Genomic DNA, 20,009 nt, shown 5'->3' with positions numbered 1-20,009 from the left:
AGAAATAGTTAAAGTGGTTTTCTCTCAGCTGGCAACAACATTTAGGTAAAACATTTTTTATTTACAGAGTGAATTCTGACAGGCTAAATTAATGAAAGCATCTTTGACCTTGTTATTTGGTTTTCTCACTGTTTGACAAAGATTTATACTGAGTTAGATTATAAGCAAGTAAAATGATGATGAATTTATATAGCATAGTTTGCCATTAATATATTTTTTTCAATATACATCTTTTACAGCAAATTTTTGTCAGTTAAATTCAGAGTTTGGCTGAATATTTTCAGCATGAAGCTATTCAGTATTATTCCTCATTGCAAAAAATTATCAAAATAATTAACATGAATTATAATGATTGTATATCACAATCTAAGTTATTATTGATTAATAAATTTTTAGATATTTAATGTTTTCCTGAAAACGCATCAAATAGTCACATAATCACTTAGTAATTTAGATGAACTTAAATATATATTTATATATATCATCTAATATATGATATATCTATATCTACCTATATCTATCTATCCATCTATCTATCTCTTCTCTCTCATATATATATATATGATGCATGCTATGGCAATATAGTTTAGTTTTAATCTATTCAATTTTTAAAAATCTATACTTGTTAAAGTATAAGTTCTCTTAATAGTATCCTAAAATGCCTTTAAATATAAGGGATAATATCTATAACCAAAATTTGTTTGTTATAACATGCATCTCTATTGCAATTTATTTATTTATTTATTTTACTATACAGAAGAGACATGGAGAAAAAGCCTATTATATCATTTTATACTTAATTTATATCATTTTTGTACTTAATTTTGTGATATTTTCATACCTATAAATGTCCTCACTTTTTGTTTAGTTCATAGTTTTGAAAGTGGAAGAATGAATATACTATATTAAAGTGAAGTGAAATAAAAATTTAATATGGAGAAATTCCATTCTGATATTATAGAATGAGCATTGTGTTATTTTTACATGTGTTTTATTTTAATCAAGTTAAATTCTCTTTTCTATATAATTTGTATGTTAACAAGATTTTTTCATATTTGGCAGCTATATATGTAAATGAAATAAAAACAAGTGTAAAGATAGAATCAAGAAGGAGGGTTCACTACTATAAGGGATAGTGTGTGCGCCATAATTATATTCTTTGTTATTTATTGTATAATGTGATTTTCTCTATATTCTCTATTATTTTCATTTTCTTTATATGAAAACAATGTATATGATTAAAAATTTTAAAGTTTTTTATTTTTAATTTTTGTGTTGAACCCAAGGGCAATCTAACTCTGAGCTATACCCCAATCCTATTTTTTATTCTTTATTTTGAAACAGGGTCTCACTGAGTTGCAGAGGGCCTCACTAAGTAGCTGAGGCTGGCAGCAAACCTTCGATCCTTCTGTCTCAGCCTTCCAAATGCTGGGATTACAAGAGTGTGCTACCATGCTTGGCATTGATTAAAAACTTTAAATGTATAGTAGTATATAGTGAAAATTAAAAGTCTCCTTCACTATATCTTTGATTCAACTGTTTTTAAGGTAATCATTAAAAAATGTGTGTGTCTGTGTGTGCATGTGTATACATACATACATATATTTGCATATATGTATGTGTATATATAATATAATTTGAGTTTGGAATTTCCCAAAAAAAACTCATGTACTGTGTATAGCACAACTGGAGGATTTAGGTCATTGGGGATATGGCCTTGGAGATTATATATGTCTGTAGCCTCTTTCTGTCTGTCTCTCGGCTTCCTGAACACCAGGAAGTGAAAAGGGCTTTTCCTCCTTGTCTCAAAGCACTGATTCTTGACTTGGAGCCCGATGACCACAGACTGACCTCTGAAATCATGAGCCCAAAATACACTTTTCTTCATGTATGTTTTGCTTGTCAGGTATTTTGGTAAAACCAATGAAAAAGCTATTTATATATCTTTCAATATTCTTCAATGGCATCCATAAAATTCAGTATATCAGCATCAATCCTAATCTTGACTGTCAACCGATTTTACTTTACTTTTGCTGTACTAGTAAAAGTACAGAGACTCACATATTATAGACAAGTGCTTTACCACTGAGCTACATCCCCAGCCCCTTAACTGTTGACTTAGGTGGTGATCTAAGAAGAACCTTTCTGTTATTAAAAATGATCAAATTAAAGCTTTTATTATTCTTTTAAGTTGCCTTGAAGGTGTGTTTCCTACATCATTACACGTGAGTAGAGACGTTGTTAAATATGTGTCATATTAGAAAATTCCCTCAGTTGGTCACTTGCAAATATGTTAATTTTAAGATATATTTAAGGCCATTTTTTGAGATAGGCATAAGCATAGCAAAGCTATTTCATGTTAGTTTTGATTGTGTTAATGCTAGTTGGTCATTTTTTTAATCCAAGAGGTATGAAAGGAAGATTACTTAATGACAATCTGCCACTCAAAAACAAAAAACAAAATGTATAGGCACACAGTCGAAAACACAGAACTCGACAAAAACCTTTCTCAAAGAGGAAAGCTGACATGTAAAATATCCAAAGATGGCACATTTGAAGTACATAATAAAGAACTGTTTGCTTCACACTAGAAAAGAAAGATATTATTTAAGGAGCAGAACCTAGAATAATTATTTGATTTGTGTATCAAAACAAAGTTGCATAAAGGACAGAAAGAAGGTTGGGAGAAGCAAATCAGAACAAAGGGAGTGTATAAAAGAATAAAAAAATATGATAAACATTAGATATAAGCTAAGTTCCAATATGGGTACATAAGCAGGAAAGACATTTTTATTAGGTTCAATTTGATATCGCTGCTCCTTTAATTTAAACCGCCTGATTTTACAATCTGTGGTTATAATGATATTTCTGTCTCATTAAGAAGTAAAATAGGAAAGATCATCATAAAATATCAAGGGACTTTTAGAGAACAATTCTACATTCTACTCGTGTAAGAGTCCAATGGTTTCCATGTTTACAATTCTATTACATTTCAAAAATTCTTTTCTGGTGTAAAATCAAAGTAGTCTTTCTCTACATTCCAATTGCTAAGTTTTTGGTTTTCATTTTTAGAGAAATGAAAAAATAATATATTATTTTCAAATTGAAAGTCATCTATGATATCATCAGTTGTGTTTTCTGTCTTGCCTATAATATTTCTGGACCCTCAATTTTTACCTAGTCTCTCTGAAATTCCTCAGGGTTGTTTTTAAAATGTGATGCCCCACATTAAAAGCTACTCCAGATATTCTTGTATGTGTACTGTGTGTGGCTCTGGAGATTGAACTCAGGGATTCTACCTCTAAGCTAGATCGCCTGTCCTGTTTTGTTTTTTATTTTTAAACAAGGTTTTGCTAAGTGGCTGATTGCCTTGCAAAATTTCTGAGGCTGGTATTGAATTTTCAGTCCTCCTTTTTCAGTATCCCAAGTGCTGGAATTATAGGCATGGGCTATCATGTCCCATTACTAAGAAAAATATTTTTTTATCAATGGAAAATATGATAGTATTTTTCTGTTATCTGAATTTTTATGTTGCATTAACTTAACAGAAATTTTTTAGTTTATTTACAACCTGCAATAAAAGGTTGTCTCACATTATAATTAAGAACAACTAAAATTCCTGCTCTTTTTCAAACAAAGGGGAAGAAAACAGATTTTTTTTCTTCCCTAGTGTTCTTTGTTTATTGCTACCAGAGAAACCTTGTTAGGCTCTTGGAGAACAGCTGCTCATTCAGCTGGAAATACACTTTACATTTCTCTCTCAAGGTCAATATAGCATATAGTATTAGGAATGGAGAAATAATGAGGTCAAATATCAGGCACCACTAGGGAAATTAAAAATAAAGCCAATAGTTTCATTAAGAGAAATAATTTTTCCCAGAATCGTTTACCTATAATACTTTCTTTTTTAAATTAAAATCAGAGCAGAAATGAATGAAGTAGAGAATTTAAAAATACAGAAAATCAACAAAAGCAAAAGCTGGTTTTTCTAAAAAATAAACAAGATAGATAAATCACTAGCCAACTTAAAAACCAAAAGAAAGACAGTCAATCCAAATTATGAAAATAAAAGATGAAAAAGGAGACAGTAGCCTGACAGTCTAGAAATCCAGAGGATTATAAAAAACTACCTAGAATACTTTCTATACAATATCTGTACAATAAAATGACAACTGATAGAATTAAAGATAGAACCTTGATCACACAAACAAAAACAACAACATTTGGCTAGATAAAATTATTGGACTGGCTGCCTGGCGTGTTGGCGCAGCTTGTAACCCCCACGCTTGGGAGGAGGAGACAGGAGGATCGCACCGGTTGGAAGCCCGCCGCGAGGGCTTAAGAGACCCTGTTTCCAAAAATAAAAAAAAAGTATAAAATAGGTCTGGGAGTGTAGTCCGGAGGTAGAAGGGCTTCCAGGAACCCCAGTACCACCTAGAACCTATAATTTTATCTTGGAGCCTTTTTTTAAGGAAAAAGGGTGGGACATTAACCGACAAGATCTTGGGATGTAAAGCTTCCATCAGTACTCAATGGATTTTTGCAGTTGGACAAGATGGCACATGCTTGTAATCTTAGTACTTGGGAGTCTGAGACCTGAGGATCGCGGTTCACAGACAGCCTCAGCTACTTAGTGAGACCCTTTGCAGTTTAGTGAGAAGTTGTTTTAAAATAAAGAATAAAAATTAGGGCTGGGTGTATAGCTTGGAGGTAGATGTCCCTGGCTTCCATCCCCATTACTGAAAAGAAAATAAAACCAAGGCTTTGTGCCATATCACCAAACTGCTATGGTATTTGCAGAGAGGAGATATTTAAATACTTGAATACAGTGTGTGAAATTAAAACTGTTTTACAAACTTTGAAGACAAACATGTAAACACTGCTACTACCAAGGCCAGTTGGACAACTGCAACAAGTGGGTAAAAATGGATTGGAATCTCAGTAAACCTGAAGGCAAAATCTGAGGTTCAAGTATAGATTTAAGATTCAAGCTCATGAAACATTATTTATTTATTGTGATGCTGGGGATTGAACTTAAGGGCATTCTACCTGCAAGCTGCAGCCTCAGACTTATTTCATTTTTTAAAATTTGAAAATAGGGTCTTGCTAAATTGCTGAACCTGAGATCCTCCTGTCTCGGCCTCTCAAGTACTGAGATTATAGGTGTGGTCACCATACTATGCCTTGTTTATAATTTTAAAATAAACTGAAAAGAAAAAAAACCAAACAGCCTGCATGCTTAAATTGTTTTGTTATCCTTTATAATTACCCATAAGGGAGAAAGGCAAGAAAGATAAATTCCAATGAATGGACCAATTATTAAATTGTTAAGCATGTGGATTTCTAATACTAAAATGAATGCAAAACACACACTTCCCATGACTAGCACATGCCTCTCCTGATCCTTATTTAAGTCAGCTTCTCGCCAAAGTGCCATATTTCATCTTATTCTTTATAACATGAATATTCAGTTTTTATTTTATTAAGAGAATGAATTTTTGTTAAAGTGCATTTCACCTTTACCAACAGTAGTGTGGTTAAAAAAGTAACAATTATTTATGATACATATACACACACACACACACATATATATATATATATATATATATATATATATGTGTGTGTGTGTGTGTGTGTGTGTGTGTGTGTGTGTGTGTATGTGTGTATGTATATACAGATGCATATAAGTATACTTCTGAAAAAGTTTTCCTAAATGTGATGTTTTTACCTACATGAATCTAGATAATATTGTATACATATGCATCTTTATTTAGGCTCTCACTGAAGAAAATTTAACATGTTGTGGGTTAATAGTTTTCTTCAAACAGGCCGGCTCTATTTTACCACCAATGTGAAATATGATAATATGTCATTTCTAAAGAGCACCTTTAAAATTAACTTCAAGTAAACTGAACACTAATTTTTCCATTGTAAATTGGTAGCATCATTACCTCTAGAGTGTATCAATTTCAGGATTAAGTTTTGCTTTCATTATTGACAATGGAAAACAAATAATACAAACATTTCAACAATGACAGAGAAATTCAAAATAGGAACTGGATTATAAAAAAGGCAAGATTTTTACTAACATGTATTTCTACTCATTAAGAACTGTTCAACAAGGCATGTAATAATTGAAACAAAATATTAATGTATATTTGAGTAATATATCATTTCAAACATTTTAGTATTAGTTTTTAGTATTAGATAAAGGAATATTAGTGTTCATTTCAGAATATGCATATATATATATATATATATATGTATTTAAACCTCCTAGCTACTAGAGGCTACTCTGATTACATGTATTATGAGAAGCTTATTCTCATCTGTGAATACTGTTGCTTCTGAAATCAAGGTAAACATTTCAAATACTTATTACTCATGGATAGATTGAGCCTATTAGTTTTTAATTGAGGCAACTTATATATGAGCACATAAAGTAAAATGAGTTAGAAAAAATGAAGTCCTAGTGCTCAACTTAAAATCATTTCAAAATGTCCTCAACGTTTAGACCACAAACTGAATAATCTGGATCTGTTCCCAAATTTCTAGAAGTATACTTGGAAAACAGTTGAATCATAAGAGTCTCAATTTATTTATCTGTAAATCCAGGACTAGAACTACAATGACTCTTTCTTGCTCTGATTTTATATTTATAGCTGAAAAAAATTCTACCATAAAATTTGCTTTTAGCAGAGTTCTAGTCAAATTTCAATTAATAAAGCTTTCTCAATAAAACATTCTTTCAATGGCTTGTTATATTTTTATCTTACTTTTATAATCCATCCAGTAAAAATCTATAGATCATGCATTTGAAATCACCTAAGAACATCAGAGATATGTTAAGAAGATCATTAAGGGAATCACAAAAAATGATGGAACTGCCCCGGTGACATGCTGTGATGCCAATTCACTTATGAAACAATTCTTTATGTTTTACTTTCTTGCAATGGGTCAGGCAAAAAACTTTTGTGGCTGAACAGCATGCAAGACACTGAAAAAAATATTATATGTATGATTTTTTTTGGGGGGTAACCTGTATAAAAGTGGTCACATATGCCTCTGCCTGGTTAAAGCATAGAACTGCTTCCTGGATTGATCCAATTTGATCTTAACCCTGTGAGAATCAGAAGGTTAGGCATTGAAGTATAGAAAGGCATCACGGTAAAAAGGTTCACTCAATTGTGGCTTAAAATACTTAACATGTACCCACGAGTGGTTATAATTAAGGAGAAGACATTCAATATAAAAACAAACAAAACCAATAAAGTTTGGTCAGATAAGAAGACTGGATTGGTTATATATTTCTTAGCCAGACCCTTCATTATCTGTTTAAAAATACAAGCTCTATAACCCATGTTAAATAATATATCTGAAACACAGTAATACGGTCTGTCATTATAGACTCAACGAATCAACCAAATAGTTATATAATTCTGTTATTCAGGAGATAATTCAAATAAAACTATGCATTATTGCAATCTCTTACATTCTGTTTGCTCTTTGATACAATCGACATTTTAAAATAAATAATATACAGTGTGTGATGAAGTGAAAATAAGTATATATAGTTTGAAAAAGCATATTCTAAAATTAGAATTTATTGATTTACTTAAATTATATTTTATTAATTTTAACATTTCTAGAAGCATTGACATTTTCAAACTTATTAAAATATAATGAGATATACTGATTTGAATATTTAAGACCAATATTTTTTGTGTTTTGTCAAATTAACAAATTATTGTTATTTCTAACAATAGTGATAGAAAGATTTTCAAAGAATTTGGAACCAACTGCTAAAAGGAAATGTTCTAAATAAAATTCTATGAGAGAATGATTATTTTTGTAAAGAATTTAAAAGATGGAACTGAAGACCGGCTTCCTCCCAAAAAACAATTGCAACTAATATCTAAGTCTCTGGAAGTCAACAAATTTTTGGAAGTAGATTATTGTATTTTCTAAAGTTCAATGATAAAAAAAAAATCTAAGCAGCTCTTTTGGTGAAGGAAGACTGCCCTTTGAGGAAAAGACTTTAATAAAAACTCCCCAAAGAGATATATCTGACCCTGTACTTAAAGACAAAAAATATAAAAAATAAATATAAAACATTTAACTCTCATGACTAAAAACATTTTTTTAATCAAATCAGTAAAAGGCATGTATATCTTAACAAGAAAGCACCCTTATGTTATCTAGAGGTGATGGCTTTTGAACTTGAACACTGAGTAGGTAAATGAGGGAATGGATGAATGAACGAGGGAATCCGGTGACCATGAGTGCTTGTTCTTCTGTCTCAGATTTCCTTCTGCACAACCATTTCTGGCCAGAGAGTTTATCTCCACACTTGAGGGTCTGGCTCAAGTGCCGCCTCTTTTCATGTGCCCTCAGGCTGATACAGCCTCTTCTCACAGTATCGGTAGACTGGCTCATTATCCTGTTCTGGAATGTGCATTGCTCTGCTTTGTGATGGAAACATTTGCAACTATTAAATCATAAACATCTTGATGTTGACCATCAGTCACTATTTATCTTTCAAGTATGTGAAGTTTTACTGTGGCTTTTGGGAAGCCAAATAATATAAAAGGGCAAAATATTTTATGAATATAACTTAGGAGAGAAAACTATGCCTATCATAATGCTGGACATATAGTTATGAAAATGTTAATGTGCCAGGTATGGTGGTGCACATCTTTATTCCCAGTATTGGGGAGGATGAGCAGGAGCATCTTTTATTTTCAAGGCCAACCTTAGCAGCATAGTGAGGCCTTCCAAAACTTACAGAAACCTTGTTTCAAAATAAAATATAAAATAGGCCGGAGGAAGTAGCTCTAGGGTAGAATGCCCCTGGGCTAAATTCTCAATACTGGAAAAAAAAAGAAAAAAAAGAATGCATTCTTTATCATATATAAATATAAGAAATGAGGGAAATTTTGTACTTTGTAACCTAGTATTTATACAATTGAGTAATAAATATTAATTCCATAGAATAATATTCATACTTTACATTTTATTTACCTTTACATTATACTGATCTAAATAAAATTTCTACTTTCTGTAGATCAAATATGGTTGCATATTTGCAGGATTTGTTGTTCAACCTAATATATTATTATTTTTGAATGTTTTTATTTAATAAATAAAAACCAACTTTACTTTCTTGGTACTTTATATTGTATGGTTTCAAAATACAGCATAATACACATTCATGTTTTCCCATAAAGTGTTCAGTATCTGCATTTGTCTGAACATAAGATTATCTTTTTAAAATTATTTTTTTTTATTGGTGCATTGTGGTCATATATCTTAATGAGGTACAAGATGGTAGAGGCATACATGCATATATCACACATTTAGCCCTTCTCCAATTCCCACCCCATTCCCTCCTTCTCCTGCTTAGTGATTGACTTTGATGTGTTTGTGAATAAACATCATGTACATAGGGTATTTCCCTCTTCCCCTCTCCCTTTTGCCTCAGTTAGGTCACTTTATTTACACATCTATAGTTTATCCTTTTTCATCTAGAGTTCTTCCTCTGACCCATATTTTCCCTAGCTTCCACATAATAGGGAAAACATTTGATTTTTTACTTTTTGTGACTAATTCCACTCAGCATATGTTCTCCATTTCCATTCATTTGCCTGCCAATGACATAATATTTTGACGTTTTAAAACAAGAATAATTATAATAATATTTCATTAAGAAATATCAATAACTAGGAGTAGTAAACTAGAGAATTATATCAAATCCTATTAATATCTTTCACTATATCTTAAAAAGATACACTGATTTTATTAAAAAAAATAAGTCCAAATTTTATTTGAGGTACTACTGTGTTTTATTTTTGCCAGGGTCTCTTGTTGTGAGGCATAGCCATGTCTTACCATGTCTTACCATGTGTTCTTGCCAGTAAGGCATAAACCAAAGTCAGCCAAACTAAAGCTAACTTTGGCTTTCTTGAGGCAAGAGTTAGAAGCTGTGTGTGTGTGTGTGTGTGTGTGTGTGTGTGTGTGTGTGTGTGTGTGCATGTCTGTGTGTCTGTGTGATTGGGGTTTGAACTCAGGGGCATTCTAACTCTGAGCTATTTCCTCAGTCCTGTTTCAGCAATTTGTGGAGGGCCTCACTGCTGAGGCTGGCATCACCACATTCAGCTTTTAAAGCCTCCCTTCTGCCTTATTTTCTTCTCTTTCCTACCTGGAAATTGAACATGAAGTTATATTGTATTAAGCTGGGTGTGGTGAAGCACACCTGTAATTCCAGGATTTGGGAGGTTGAGACAAGAAGATTGTAGGTTTGAGGCCAGCCTCAGCATGTAGGAAGTCCTCAGCATCTTAGTAAGAGCCTATTTTAAAATAAAATAAAATAAAAGGATCAGGGAGTGTAGCCCCGAGGTAGAATGCCCCTGGGTTTTTATCTCCAGTCCCACATAGAGACATAAAAACATTTATATTGTATCAGTCATTTCTGATCTTAGGTACAGATGTAGAAGAAAGCCACACATGAAGACTGACAGAGTGAAAAACAGAGCCCTGGACATGGACATCAGGTTGACTGTGGATGTGTGGACCTTGTTAGTATGAAAGCAGGGTGCTATGTCTAGTTATGGGAAGTATGTAGGTTTTCATTCTATATAACTAAGAGGAATCCTAACTTACACGTGGCCCAAAACATCACTGTAATAAAAAGAAACTGCCTATGTGGGGATTTTTTATGTACCCTTAAGTAAAGCAGATTTATTAAAATAATTAGGGTCTGGAGAGGCAGTATAGCCTTTCATATAGCTTAACTGTGAAAAATGATAAAACAACAAATCAATTTTAAGAAACAGATTTTCAGTGGCTGAGACAGGAAGGTCACAGGTTCAAAGCCAGCCTTGGCAGCTTAGTGAGGCCCTGTTTAAAAAAAAAAAAAAATTGGACTGGGGGTGTAGGTCAAAGGTAGAGAGCCTCTGAGTTCAATCTCCAGTAACAAGAAAAAAATAAAAAATAAATACATTTTTCTAAAAAATAAGATTTGAAAGAAAGCAATGTCATTTTCTATAAGAGAAATGATGTCACACTAGTTTAATGTTTTTATACAATAGTGCAATGGGTCATGTAGAGAAAGGGAAGACTTTAAAATCAGTGATGATTCTGAGTTATATAGTTTCAGCAGTGAAGTACGAAGAATGTGATAAGCCTTCATACTATTAAAAAGCTAGTAATTACCTCAGCCAAGCTTTTCCCAGAGAAGAATGTGTCAGGTAGTAACCATAGTTTTACTGCCTGATTCAAGGGTTGAAGCTTGGTCCAAAGGATTTTGCCATGTTTATCAATAATTTTTATGAAAATATAGAGGTTCATTTTTATAATGTGCTACTATAATTTATAAAAATAAATACACAAGCACACACATACACATGTATACTCACAAAAATACCATAAAATTTAAAGTATACAGGTAATATTCAATGAATGGAAAGAAAAGAAGTATGTAGTCTTGAGAAATACACTCTAGAAGTTAAAATCAATTCAATATAAAGACGGAAATAAGATAATATTGAGGAGACAAATTTAAACACCCAAAATATAAAGATAACTAATGATTACTGAGATAGACTATAATCTAAAAAAATCCTACAACTTGGAAGGCTGAGACAGGAGGGTTGCAGGTATGAGGGCAGCCTGGGCAATGTAGGGAGACACTGGTTCCTCAAAGAAAACCCCACATGAGGCAGGGCCAGGCATGGGGGCGATAGAGCTGCAAAGATTGTCAGTGACCACCAGGAGCTAGGAAGCCAGGAAAAAGCAGGGAGGATTCTTCCTTGGAGCCCCCAGAAAGAGTGTAGCCCAGGTAATACCTTGATTTTAGACTTAACACCTCCCAAACAGTCAGAGAATAAATTTCTGTAGTTTTTTTTTGTTGTTTGTTTGTTTGTTTGTTTGTTTGTTTGTTGGTGGTACTGGAAGTGGAACTCAGAGGCTTTCTACCTCTGGGCTAGACTCCCAGACCTATTTTATACTTTATTTGGAAACAGGGTCTCACTAATTTGCTGAGAGCCTCACTCAGTAGCTGAGGCTGGCTTCAAACCTGTGCGATCCTCCTGTCTCAGCCTCCCAAGCACAGGGATTACAAGCGTGTGCCACCACATCTGGCTCATTTCTGTAGTTTTAAGTCAACAAATTTGTTTCCTAAGCACCAAGAACCTAAAACAGCTAATGACCTCATGTATTCATACCCCAAGCTCTTCTATTTTATCTGGTAACTGAAGCTAGATATTAAATTATTGTAGCTGAGTGAGATCTGGGTTTCTTCCTTCTTTGCAGCTGAGCACAGTGCTCGGAGCATAGTAGGAGGCAATTAATATTTATTGAATGAACGAGTGCACTTTATGCTTCATTTGAGGCTCATAAAGAGGAAGCTCTTCTTTGCTAATGGTAAAAATCTGTGCAGGGTGTTAATGTCTGCAGTGTGCTGAGGCCTGCACAGCATCTCAGGAAGAGGCTGGCTGAGACAAGCTATCAATTCAGGGCTCACATTCTGGGAGGTAATGACAGGAGATGTATTCTCATGGGTACACTTAAAATGAAAGCATGTTTTTCCCAACTCTGAAACAGACTATCTTCAGAGAGATGTGGGGATTCTATTGCCTCTAGTTTCTTCAGAACTGATTAAGATATTTTACTAAACCCTTTGCTTGAACTCATTTCTCTCTTTTTTTTGTGTTTGGATTAAACCCAGGGGCGTTCTATCTCTGATCTTCCCAGTTACAACCCATGCCCTCCTCCCTTTATTTTTCTGGTACTGGAGAATGAACTCAAAGCCATTCTGCTGCTGAGCTACACCCCTAGACCTTTTTTGTTTGTTTATTTGTTTTAAAACCGGATCTCCCTAAGTTTCTAAAGCTGGCCATGAACCTGTGATTCTCCCATCTCAGTCTCCCAAGTACAAAGATTGTACCACTATGCTCAGCTTTGAACTTGTTACTCTGGTCATTCGTTGGTTAGATGTCTTACTGTAAAATATTTTCACTTGCTTCTGCAGTACATATTTAACTATCTACCTAACAAGAAAACCTGCCTATGTGATCTGCCATTAGAAGAGGAATGAAATGTCTCCATAAAATGCCTTGTGAATATGGGATCATAGGACATGCACACAGGAGTTGTAGCAGGTAAGAGGGGAGGAGGAGAAGGAGGAGGAGTTGCCAAAAGCCAGTGATGGTTTCCCACTCTGTTAAAAATGCAGGTCCTTAAATAGGTTACTGGTGAAATAGAGAAAAGCTAAAGTAAAGGAAACTGTATCTTAAAAATCTGAATCCAAACCAGGGATGAAGATAAGTCCATTTTTCATGACAACCACAATTGGCCTCTGAGAAAACTGTTTTTGAGATATAGTTTCCTTTACTTTAGCTGTTATCTGTATCCCCAGTAACCTATTTAGAACCTGCATTTTGAACAGAGGGAAAAAAACATCACTGGCTTTTGACAACTCCTCCTCCTCCTCCTCTTCCTCCTCCTCCTCCTCCTCCTCCTCCTCCTCCTCCTCCTCCTCCTCCTCCCTTCTTACCCACTACAATTCCCGTGTGCATGGCATATGATCCCATTTTCACAGGGCATTTTATGGAGACATTTCATTCCTCTTCTAATGGCAACGCACAGGTAGGCAGGTTTTCTTGCTAGGTAGATAGTTAAATATATACTGCAGAATCAAGTGAAAATATTTTACAATAAAACATCTAACCAACGAATGACCAGAGTAAGAAGTTCAAAGCTGAGCATGGTGGTACAATCTTTGTACTTGGGAGGCTGAGATGGGAGAATCACAGGTTCATGGCCAGCTTTAGCAACTTAGGGAGATCCGGTTTGAAAACAAACAAACAAAAAGGACTAGGGGTGTAGCTCAGAAGTAGAATGGCTCTGAGTTCATTCCTCAGTACCAGAAAAAAAAAGGGGAGGGGCTATGCATTGTAACTGGGAGGATCAGAGGTAGAACGCCTCTGATTCAACCCCTATAAAAAATTAGCTCATATATTTGATATTATATACTTTAAGGTAGGCCCAAGCTCTCATATATTATAATGAGGAGATCACAGAAATACAGTAACAACAGTAGCATAAGAATGTGTATATACGATATGTTGTTCCTGAGAAATAAACTAATGATAAACAAGATTAGAATATTAGCATTGACTGGTGTTTAGACAATTCAGTTCATAGGGAACTAAACTTCATACTGTTTAGAAATGGTTCATGGGATGGGTGTCAAGAGTAACTTTATGGATGGTTAAAATCATCTATTTTAGGCCTGACATGGTGGTACATGCTTCAAATACCAGTACTTGGGAGGCCAAGACGGAAAGATCATAGAGCAGATCTACAGCCAGCCTCAGCAACTTAACCAAAAGGCCCTCTGTAACTTAGTGAGAACCTGTTTCAAAATAAGAAAAATAAAGTATGGCTAGGGGTATAGCTCAGAGGTAGGATGCTCCTGGGTTCAATCCCTAGTGCCATAAAAAAAAGAGAGAAAGAGGAAGGAAGGGCGAGAGGGAAAGAGAAAGGAAGAAAAAAGGAAGAAGGATCTATTTTAGACCAGCAAGGTGTGCAAGCCTATAGTGGGAAGTTTTGGAGGCTGAGATAGGAGATTTTCATGATCAAGGATCACAAGATCAAAGCCAGCCTGGGCAATTTAGTTAAGACCCTGTCACAAAATTAAAAATAAATAAATAAAAGGGAATGGGGATGTAGCTCAGAGATTTGATCCCCAGAACCATACACAAAACAAATAAGCAAATAAATAAATAATCTACTTCAGTTACCAAATTTTATATAAATAAAATCAATATAATAGTTATCTAGCCAGTACATCACAAACCTCTTCTTCATGTCACAGAATGTGTAAGTTCTTCAAAGGCTGGCTCTGTAGGACAGGGGAGCCAACCTGAGTATGAAGACCAATAGGAATGTCTATTTTGCCTTTCAAACAGACAGAGGGGAAAGAAGGTTGAAATGGCATGGAACTGTGAATCACAAGAATATGGGCTGGTCCTGAGCTGGTTTTACAAGTGCAGATAAAGTTACTTCCTCTTACTGAGTCTATCACTCATGAAACGATATGCTAACTAAAAAGAAGAATATACTTTCCTTAAAATATTATAACTCAATATTCTAAGAACAAGGATTTTTAGAATAAGTTAAGGTGATTCATGTTAGGTATATTTCTGGCTTTGAGCAATAAGAAAATCATCAGGCAAACAAACAAACAAACAAACAAACAAACAAACACTTTCTCCTAAATGGTAAGAAGTAACTTCAGAAGTCTTCAATTGACTTCACCCAACTTCTGAACTGCTCAAACCTAGAATCCCAGGCTTAGTAATCGTCTGAAAAGCAATTGGGTTTCTATGACTTTAATCTTTTTTAACAGAAAAATGGATATATATTTGATATCCCTTTTAGTTTCCCTTTTCATATAAGACTAAACTTATATACTTGCTGCTGTAAAGGTTTATATGGAATCTTATTTTCTACCTTTTATGGTGTGTATATGGTACTTAGGGATTAAACCCAAGAGGATTCTATCTCCTAGCTTCACTCCCAGACCTTTTTATTTTTTTATTTTGAAATAGGATCTCACTAATGAAGCTGGCCTTGAACCTGGGATCCTCCTGTCTCATCCTCTCAAGTACTGGCATTATAGGAGTGCATCTACCTTTAATATTAAATGAGCACATTTTGGGGAGTATAACTTCTTCCTTGTAAATGATTTAAAATATAGAATTGAAAGTATTTTATTTATTTAGCATCTTGGAAAGAATTTCCTTGTACATATACAAAGAATTTTATATGTATATATACATATATATAATTTATTAACCATTTATTAACTTAAATTCTGAGCAATTTGGATATATGGATATATGTGCATATATATGTATATATACATGTTTATTTATTTATATGGCTGTGTATTAGTAATAATTATTTCATATACCCTTTTTCCAAATCCACTATAAATTCACAGAGAGAAGGTCTTAATAGGGTTAAAATGATGGAAGATATTTTTTAAAACATCTGTCAAATAATTTCTAAAATGATTTTAAAAAGAAATTATTTTTAAAGAGTATCTTAAAAATTTAAAGCAATAAGCAATTTTATAAAAATAATTTATAATATTTACTTTTGGTTATTACATTTCATAGAAATAAAACATAGTCCAGTACAAACCTTTGCTCACTTAGAAATCTTGAGGTTAAGGTGGAGAAGGCACACTCATAAAAACCTTTTAAAGATGTTTCTATTCTCAGTGAATTAACAATATTATTTGATGCATATCATAACTTCTGAAAAATTTCACATGAAGGACTAAGTAACAAATCCAGGAAGTGGAATAAAATTATGTAGGATTAAAATGAGAAAGATCCCATCCAATTTGGGCAGAGATTAGAAAGGATGCAATGGGCCCCACCTTTGAGCACTTTAGGTGTTGTTCTGAATACTTTATATGTTATTGTAAACTGTGATTTAGGTACCAATAATTTTGCAGATGAAAAATTTGAGGACCACATCTTCAAGGCTGTATATAGGTTTTTGACTACAGAAGGAAATCACAAGCCTCACAGACAGTAAGTGTTTATGGCCTAACAGGAATTCTGTTTGGTACAGTGATGGATCTTCAGGTGAGCATAAGGAGACACAGCTAGCCAAAACTGGCGTGAAGACTTTACATACACCACTCATGAGACTTTGGGTATATGGAGACATCATGAGGTGACATGATTAGGATCAAATCTGAGTGGATTAGAGTAGTTGGAACACGGAAGCAGAGGGACCAGTTGGGGCTCCCTTTAGGATGGCGAGACAGGTAGTGAGTGCAAAGGTGCCATGGATGAAGAGGAGGGCTGGATTCAGCAGGCGCTGTGGAAGGAGGCGGTGTGACTTTATAGGTGGTGATGAACATGACATGAAGGGTGAGAAGACTCAAGGATACCTGGTGCTCTCAAATATAGCTAAGTAAGATTAGAGCAATTACTAAGAATCAGTAAGAAAACTACCAGAGGAACCTTCAGTCAGCTGTTGTTTTAAGTCACACACACACACACACACACACACACACACACACACACACACACACTCCTCCATTCTATATGCAAAGCTAGAAAGAATTGCAGCCTGCAGACATCTGAGATTTAGATTCACTTCATACTAGTTCATAATGTGAAGCAAGACAGACACCACAATCACAATCTTACCTCTTTGCTGTAGTCACTATCTGAGTCGCTGCTGCTGAGTTCCTCAGTGTTCATATTTTCCAAATCTGATTCCCCGGGTGCTATTGGCACCGTGACTGTGAGGCTTGGGTTATTTATAAATGACTGACCATCACTTTCTTCCATCAAATTTTTGTCCATGCTGCTTCCCATACCGCTGGTTTTATCTTTGTCCTTATGAAAATTGAAATCTTTGCTCATTTCAGCCAGTGTCCGGTTAGAGATGTAGTTTTCCTTTTTGCCATTTAGGTCTTCCGCTCGTCTTATCTCCCTGGAAACCTTTGGCTTCTTAAAAAGTGCTTTCACAATCAATTCATGTAAGGTCTGTTTCATATAACTTATCCCCTTTTTAATTCTGGCTACTGCAATTTGGAGGTTGTTGGCATCAGTGTCTTCATCAATGGCTGTAAGATTGTCAGAACTAAATGAACTCAATAGCAAAGCCAGAAATAGGTTCAGGACCTGTATCAGGGTTGAGACGGGTACAGAGAAACAAAAAAGAGGGAGGAAATTTTAAAAAGGTAGTAAGTACACTTTTCTGAAATATAGGCTACAGTCCAAATCAGCAATGAAGATGCCTGCATCTCTTCACACGAAGATCAGATATGTGAGGAGGACAGGGCAAGCTCCTTACTATCCTCTCTGTATTTCTGCTCCTGAGAAGTCTTGGGGAGCAGACACTCAGGCGAACCTAAGAGTCATTACACTTTAGGGGGTATAGACTGGACCTGGTCATTATCAATATGTCATTTCCATTTCCAATTTCATTTCTGTAGTGGAAGACTAGTGGTCAGGTTCCCTTTAATAAGCCTAAAAAGTTCTCCTAACATTCACCTATAATAACTATTTACTACCTATGAGAAGCAACTAGAACAAGGAAATTGGACTATTGTCTATGGTGATAAGGTCTTCCAGACCAAAATTTCTGCTCACTATTACCAACTGTTTGTTCATTCCAACAAATGGAAGATAGTCCTTACAGAGGTCCTATAATAAAATATTTTGTCCAAGTATTGTGCCAGCTTGCAACTTAATATAGCTTTTGAAGCCTAAAAGAAGATCTTCCCATTGGACTGGGTTCATAAGACTACACCACTTATTGTTTGGTCTTCTTGTCTAGCATTTTGTTCATAGAAGGGCTACAAAAGAACTCACTATAATTCCTCCCATAAAGCAAATCACTGTTCATAAGAAAAACCATTTCTGATTTTCCTCTCCGAAATAGGTGTCCAAGTGAACTAAATATTGTTATTGAAAAAGAAAAGGATTTCCAGAAGGCAGCAAGTATATAAATTATATGTAAACACTGTTTTACATAGAGAACAAAAAAGTAATTTAATATCATTCGATTTAGTTTTATTTATGGCCAAAATCTTCTACCTTTTATTCCTTTTTTTTTGTACTTGGGATTGAACCCAGTATTCTACCTTCAAGATACACCTCCAGCTGGTTTAATCTTTTATTTTGAAACAGAGGCTCATGTGGTTGCTGAGAGTCTTCGCTATGTTGCTGATGCTGTCTTCAAACCTGTAATCCTCCTGTCTCAACCTCTGAAGTACTGGGATTACAGGTGTACACCACCGCACCCAGCCAAAAATCATCTACCCTATATGTAAACTAAAAATTTTTGGTGTCAACAAAAATTATGGTGCTTGAGACCTAGATATTATAGAACACAATTTTGATGTTCATTAATGAATTCTAAAATGGTTTATGTTAGTTCTTATGTTTTCATTTCACTATGAAATATATGTTTGAGTAGGCTTGTGTTTCAAGAGGAACGCTGATGAGGAGGCCAAGGTCTATTACACAGTGCGTCTCTTCACCAATGCTCATATTTGTATACTTGCTTTCTATAATGCACTTATGTTGTGCCACTTCTTTCAATATATTTCAATAATTTTTCTTTCCTTTAAAATCTTAAAACACTTGCCGGGCATGGTGGTGCATGCTTGCAATCCCCGTGCTTGGGAGGTGGAGACAGGAGGATTTCCAAAAATAAAGTATAAAATAGGTCTGGGAGTATAGCCCGGAGGTAGAAGGGCTTCCAGGAACCCCAGTACCACCAAAAATAAAAATAAAAAATAAAATAAAATCATAAAACACTTATATTTAATTGTTATCTGCACATGTAACTCAATTGAAGTTTAGTTTTTATCCCATGCATTACTACATTGGACAAAAAATAGTCATAAAATATTTGATTCAGAGTCTCATTTTGATTAATGCCCTTCATCAGTTTCCTGAAATATATTTAAGCTGACTAAAATCTACTTTTCTAAATGTTTCTCTAGTATTTGTTCTTATCTCCTTGTGGCACTGGGGATTGAACCCAGGGCCTCACACATGCTAGAGCTGAAGCACAATGAGCTACACTTACAGTTTTTAACCATTGCAAATAACCCGTGGTAAACTCACCTCAATATAAGTGAAAGAAATCTTTTAAAAGTTAGGTCAATTCAGGATATACCTTGATTGTGGAGGACTATATCAGAAAAAAATACTTGAAAAATTCTCACATTCTAATTTTGTATTATTGGTAGTTCTTTAATTATTCACATGTTGTTTATCAACCTTGATGACTTATAATTCTGTTTTGCATATTATCATGAAATAATAACTAATGAATGACAATATGTGTCAGTCATCACTAATTAGGTATTAAATACTAATTCATCCATCTGGTTTTTTCCTTCCTTCCTTCCTTCCTTCCTTCCTTCCTTCCTTCCTTCCTTCCTTCCTTCCTTCCTTCTTCCC

General features: G+C 34.4%; 1 protein-coding gene across 7 annotated transcripts in view; it reads right to left on the bottom strand.

Moving 5' to 3' along the window:
• SCN9A (sodium voltage-gated channel alpha subunit 9) overlaps positions 1-20,009 on the bottom strand; it is a gene marked incomplete at both ends in the record, with an annotated part of 99,279 nt that overhangs the window by 44,406 nt on the left and 34,864 nt on the right. For all 7 annotated transcript variants that reach the window (XM_080689177.1, XM_080689174.1, XM_080689176.1 and 4 more), the window contains one exon: positions 17,235-17,714. In XM_080689177.1, coding sequence (XP_080545303.1) covers positions 17,235-17,714 — 480 coding nt within the window. The remainder of the gene's footprint in view (positions 1-17,234; positions 17,715-20,009) is intronic.

Source organism: Muscardinus avellanarius (genome assembly GCF_963383645.1).
Source record: "Muscardinus avellanarius genome assembly, chromosome: 2".
NCBI lineage: Eukaryota > Metazoa > Chordata > Mammalia > Rodentia > Gliridae > Muscardinus > Muscardinus avellanarius.
Note: the sequence above shows the minus strand (reverse complement) of the source record. Positions and strands in the feature narration are given on the sequence as shown.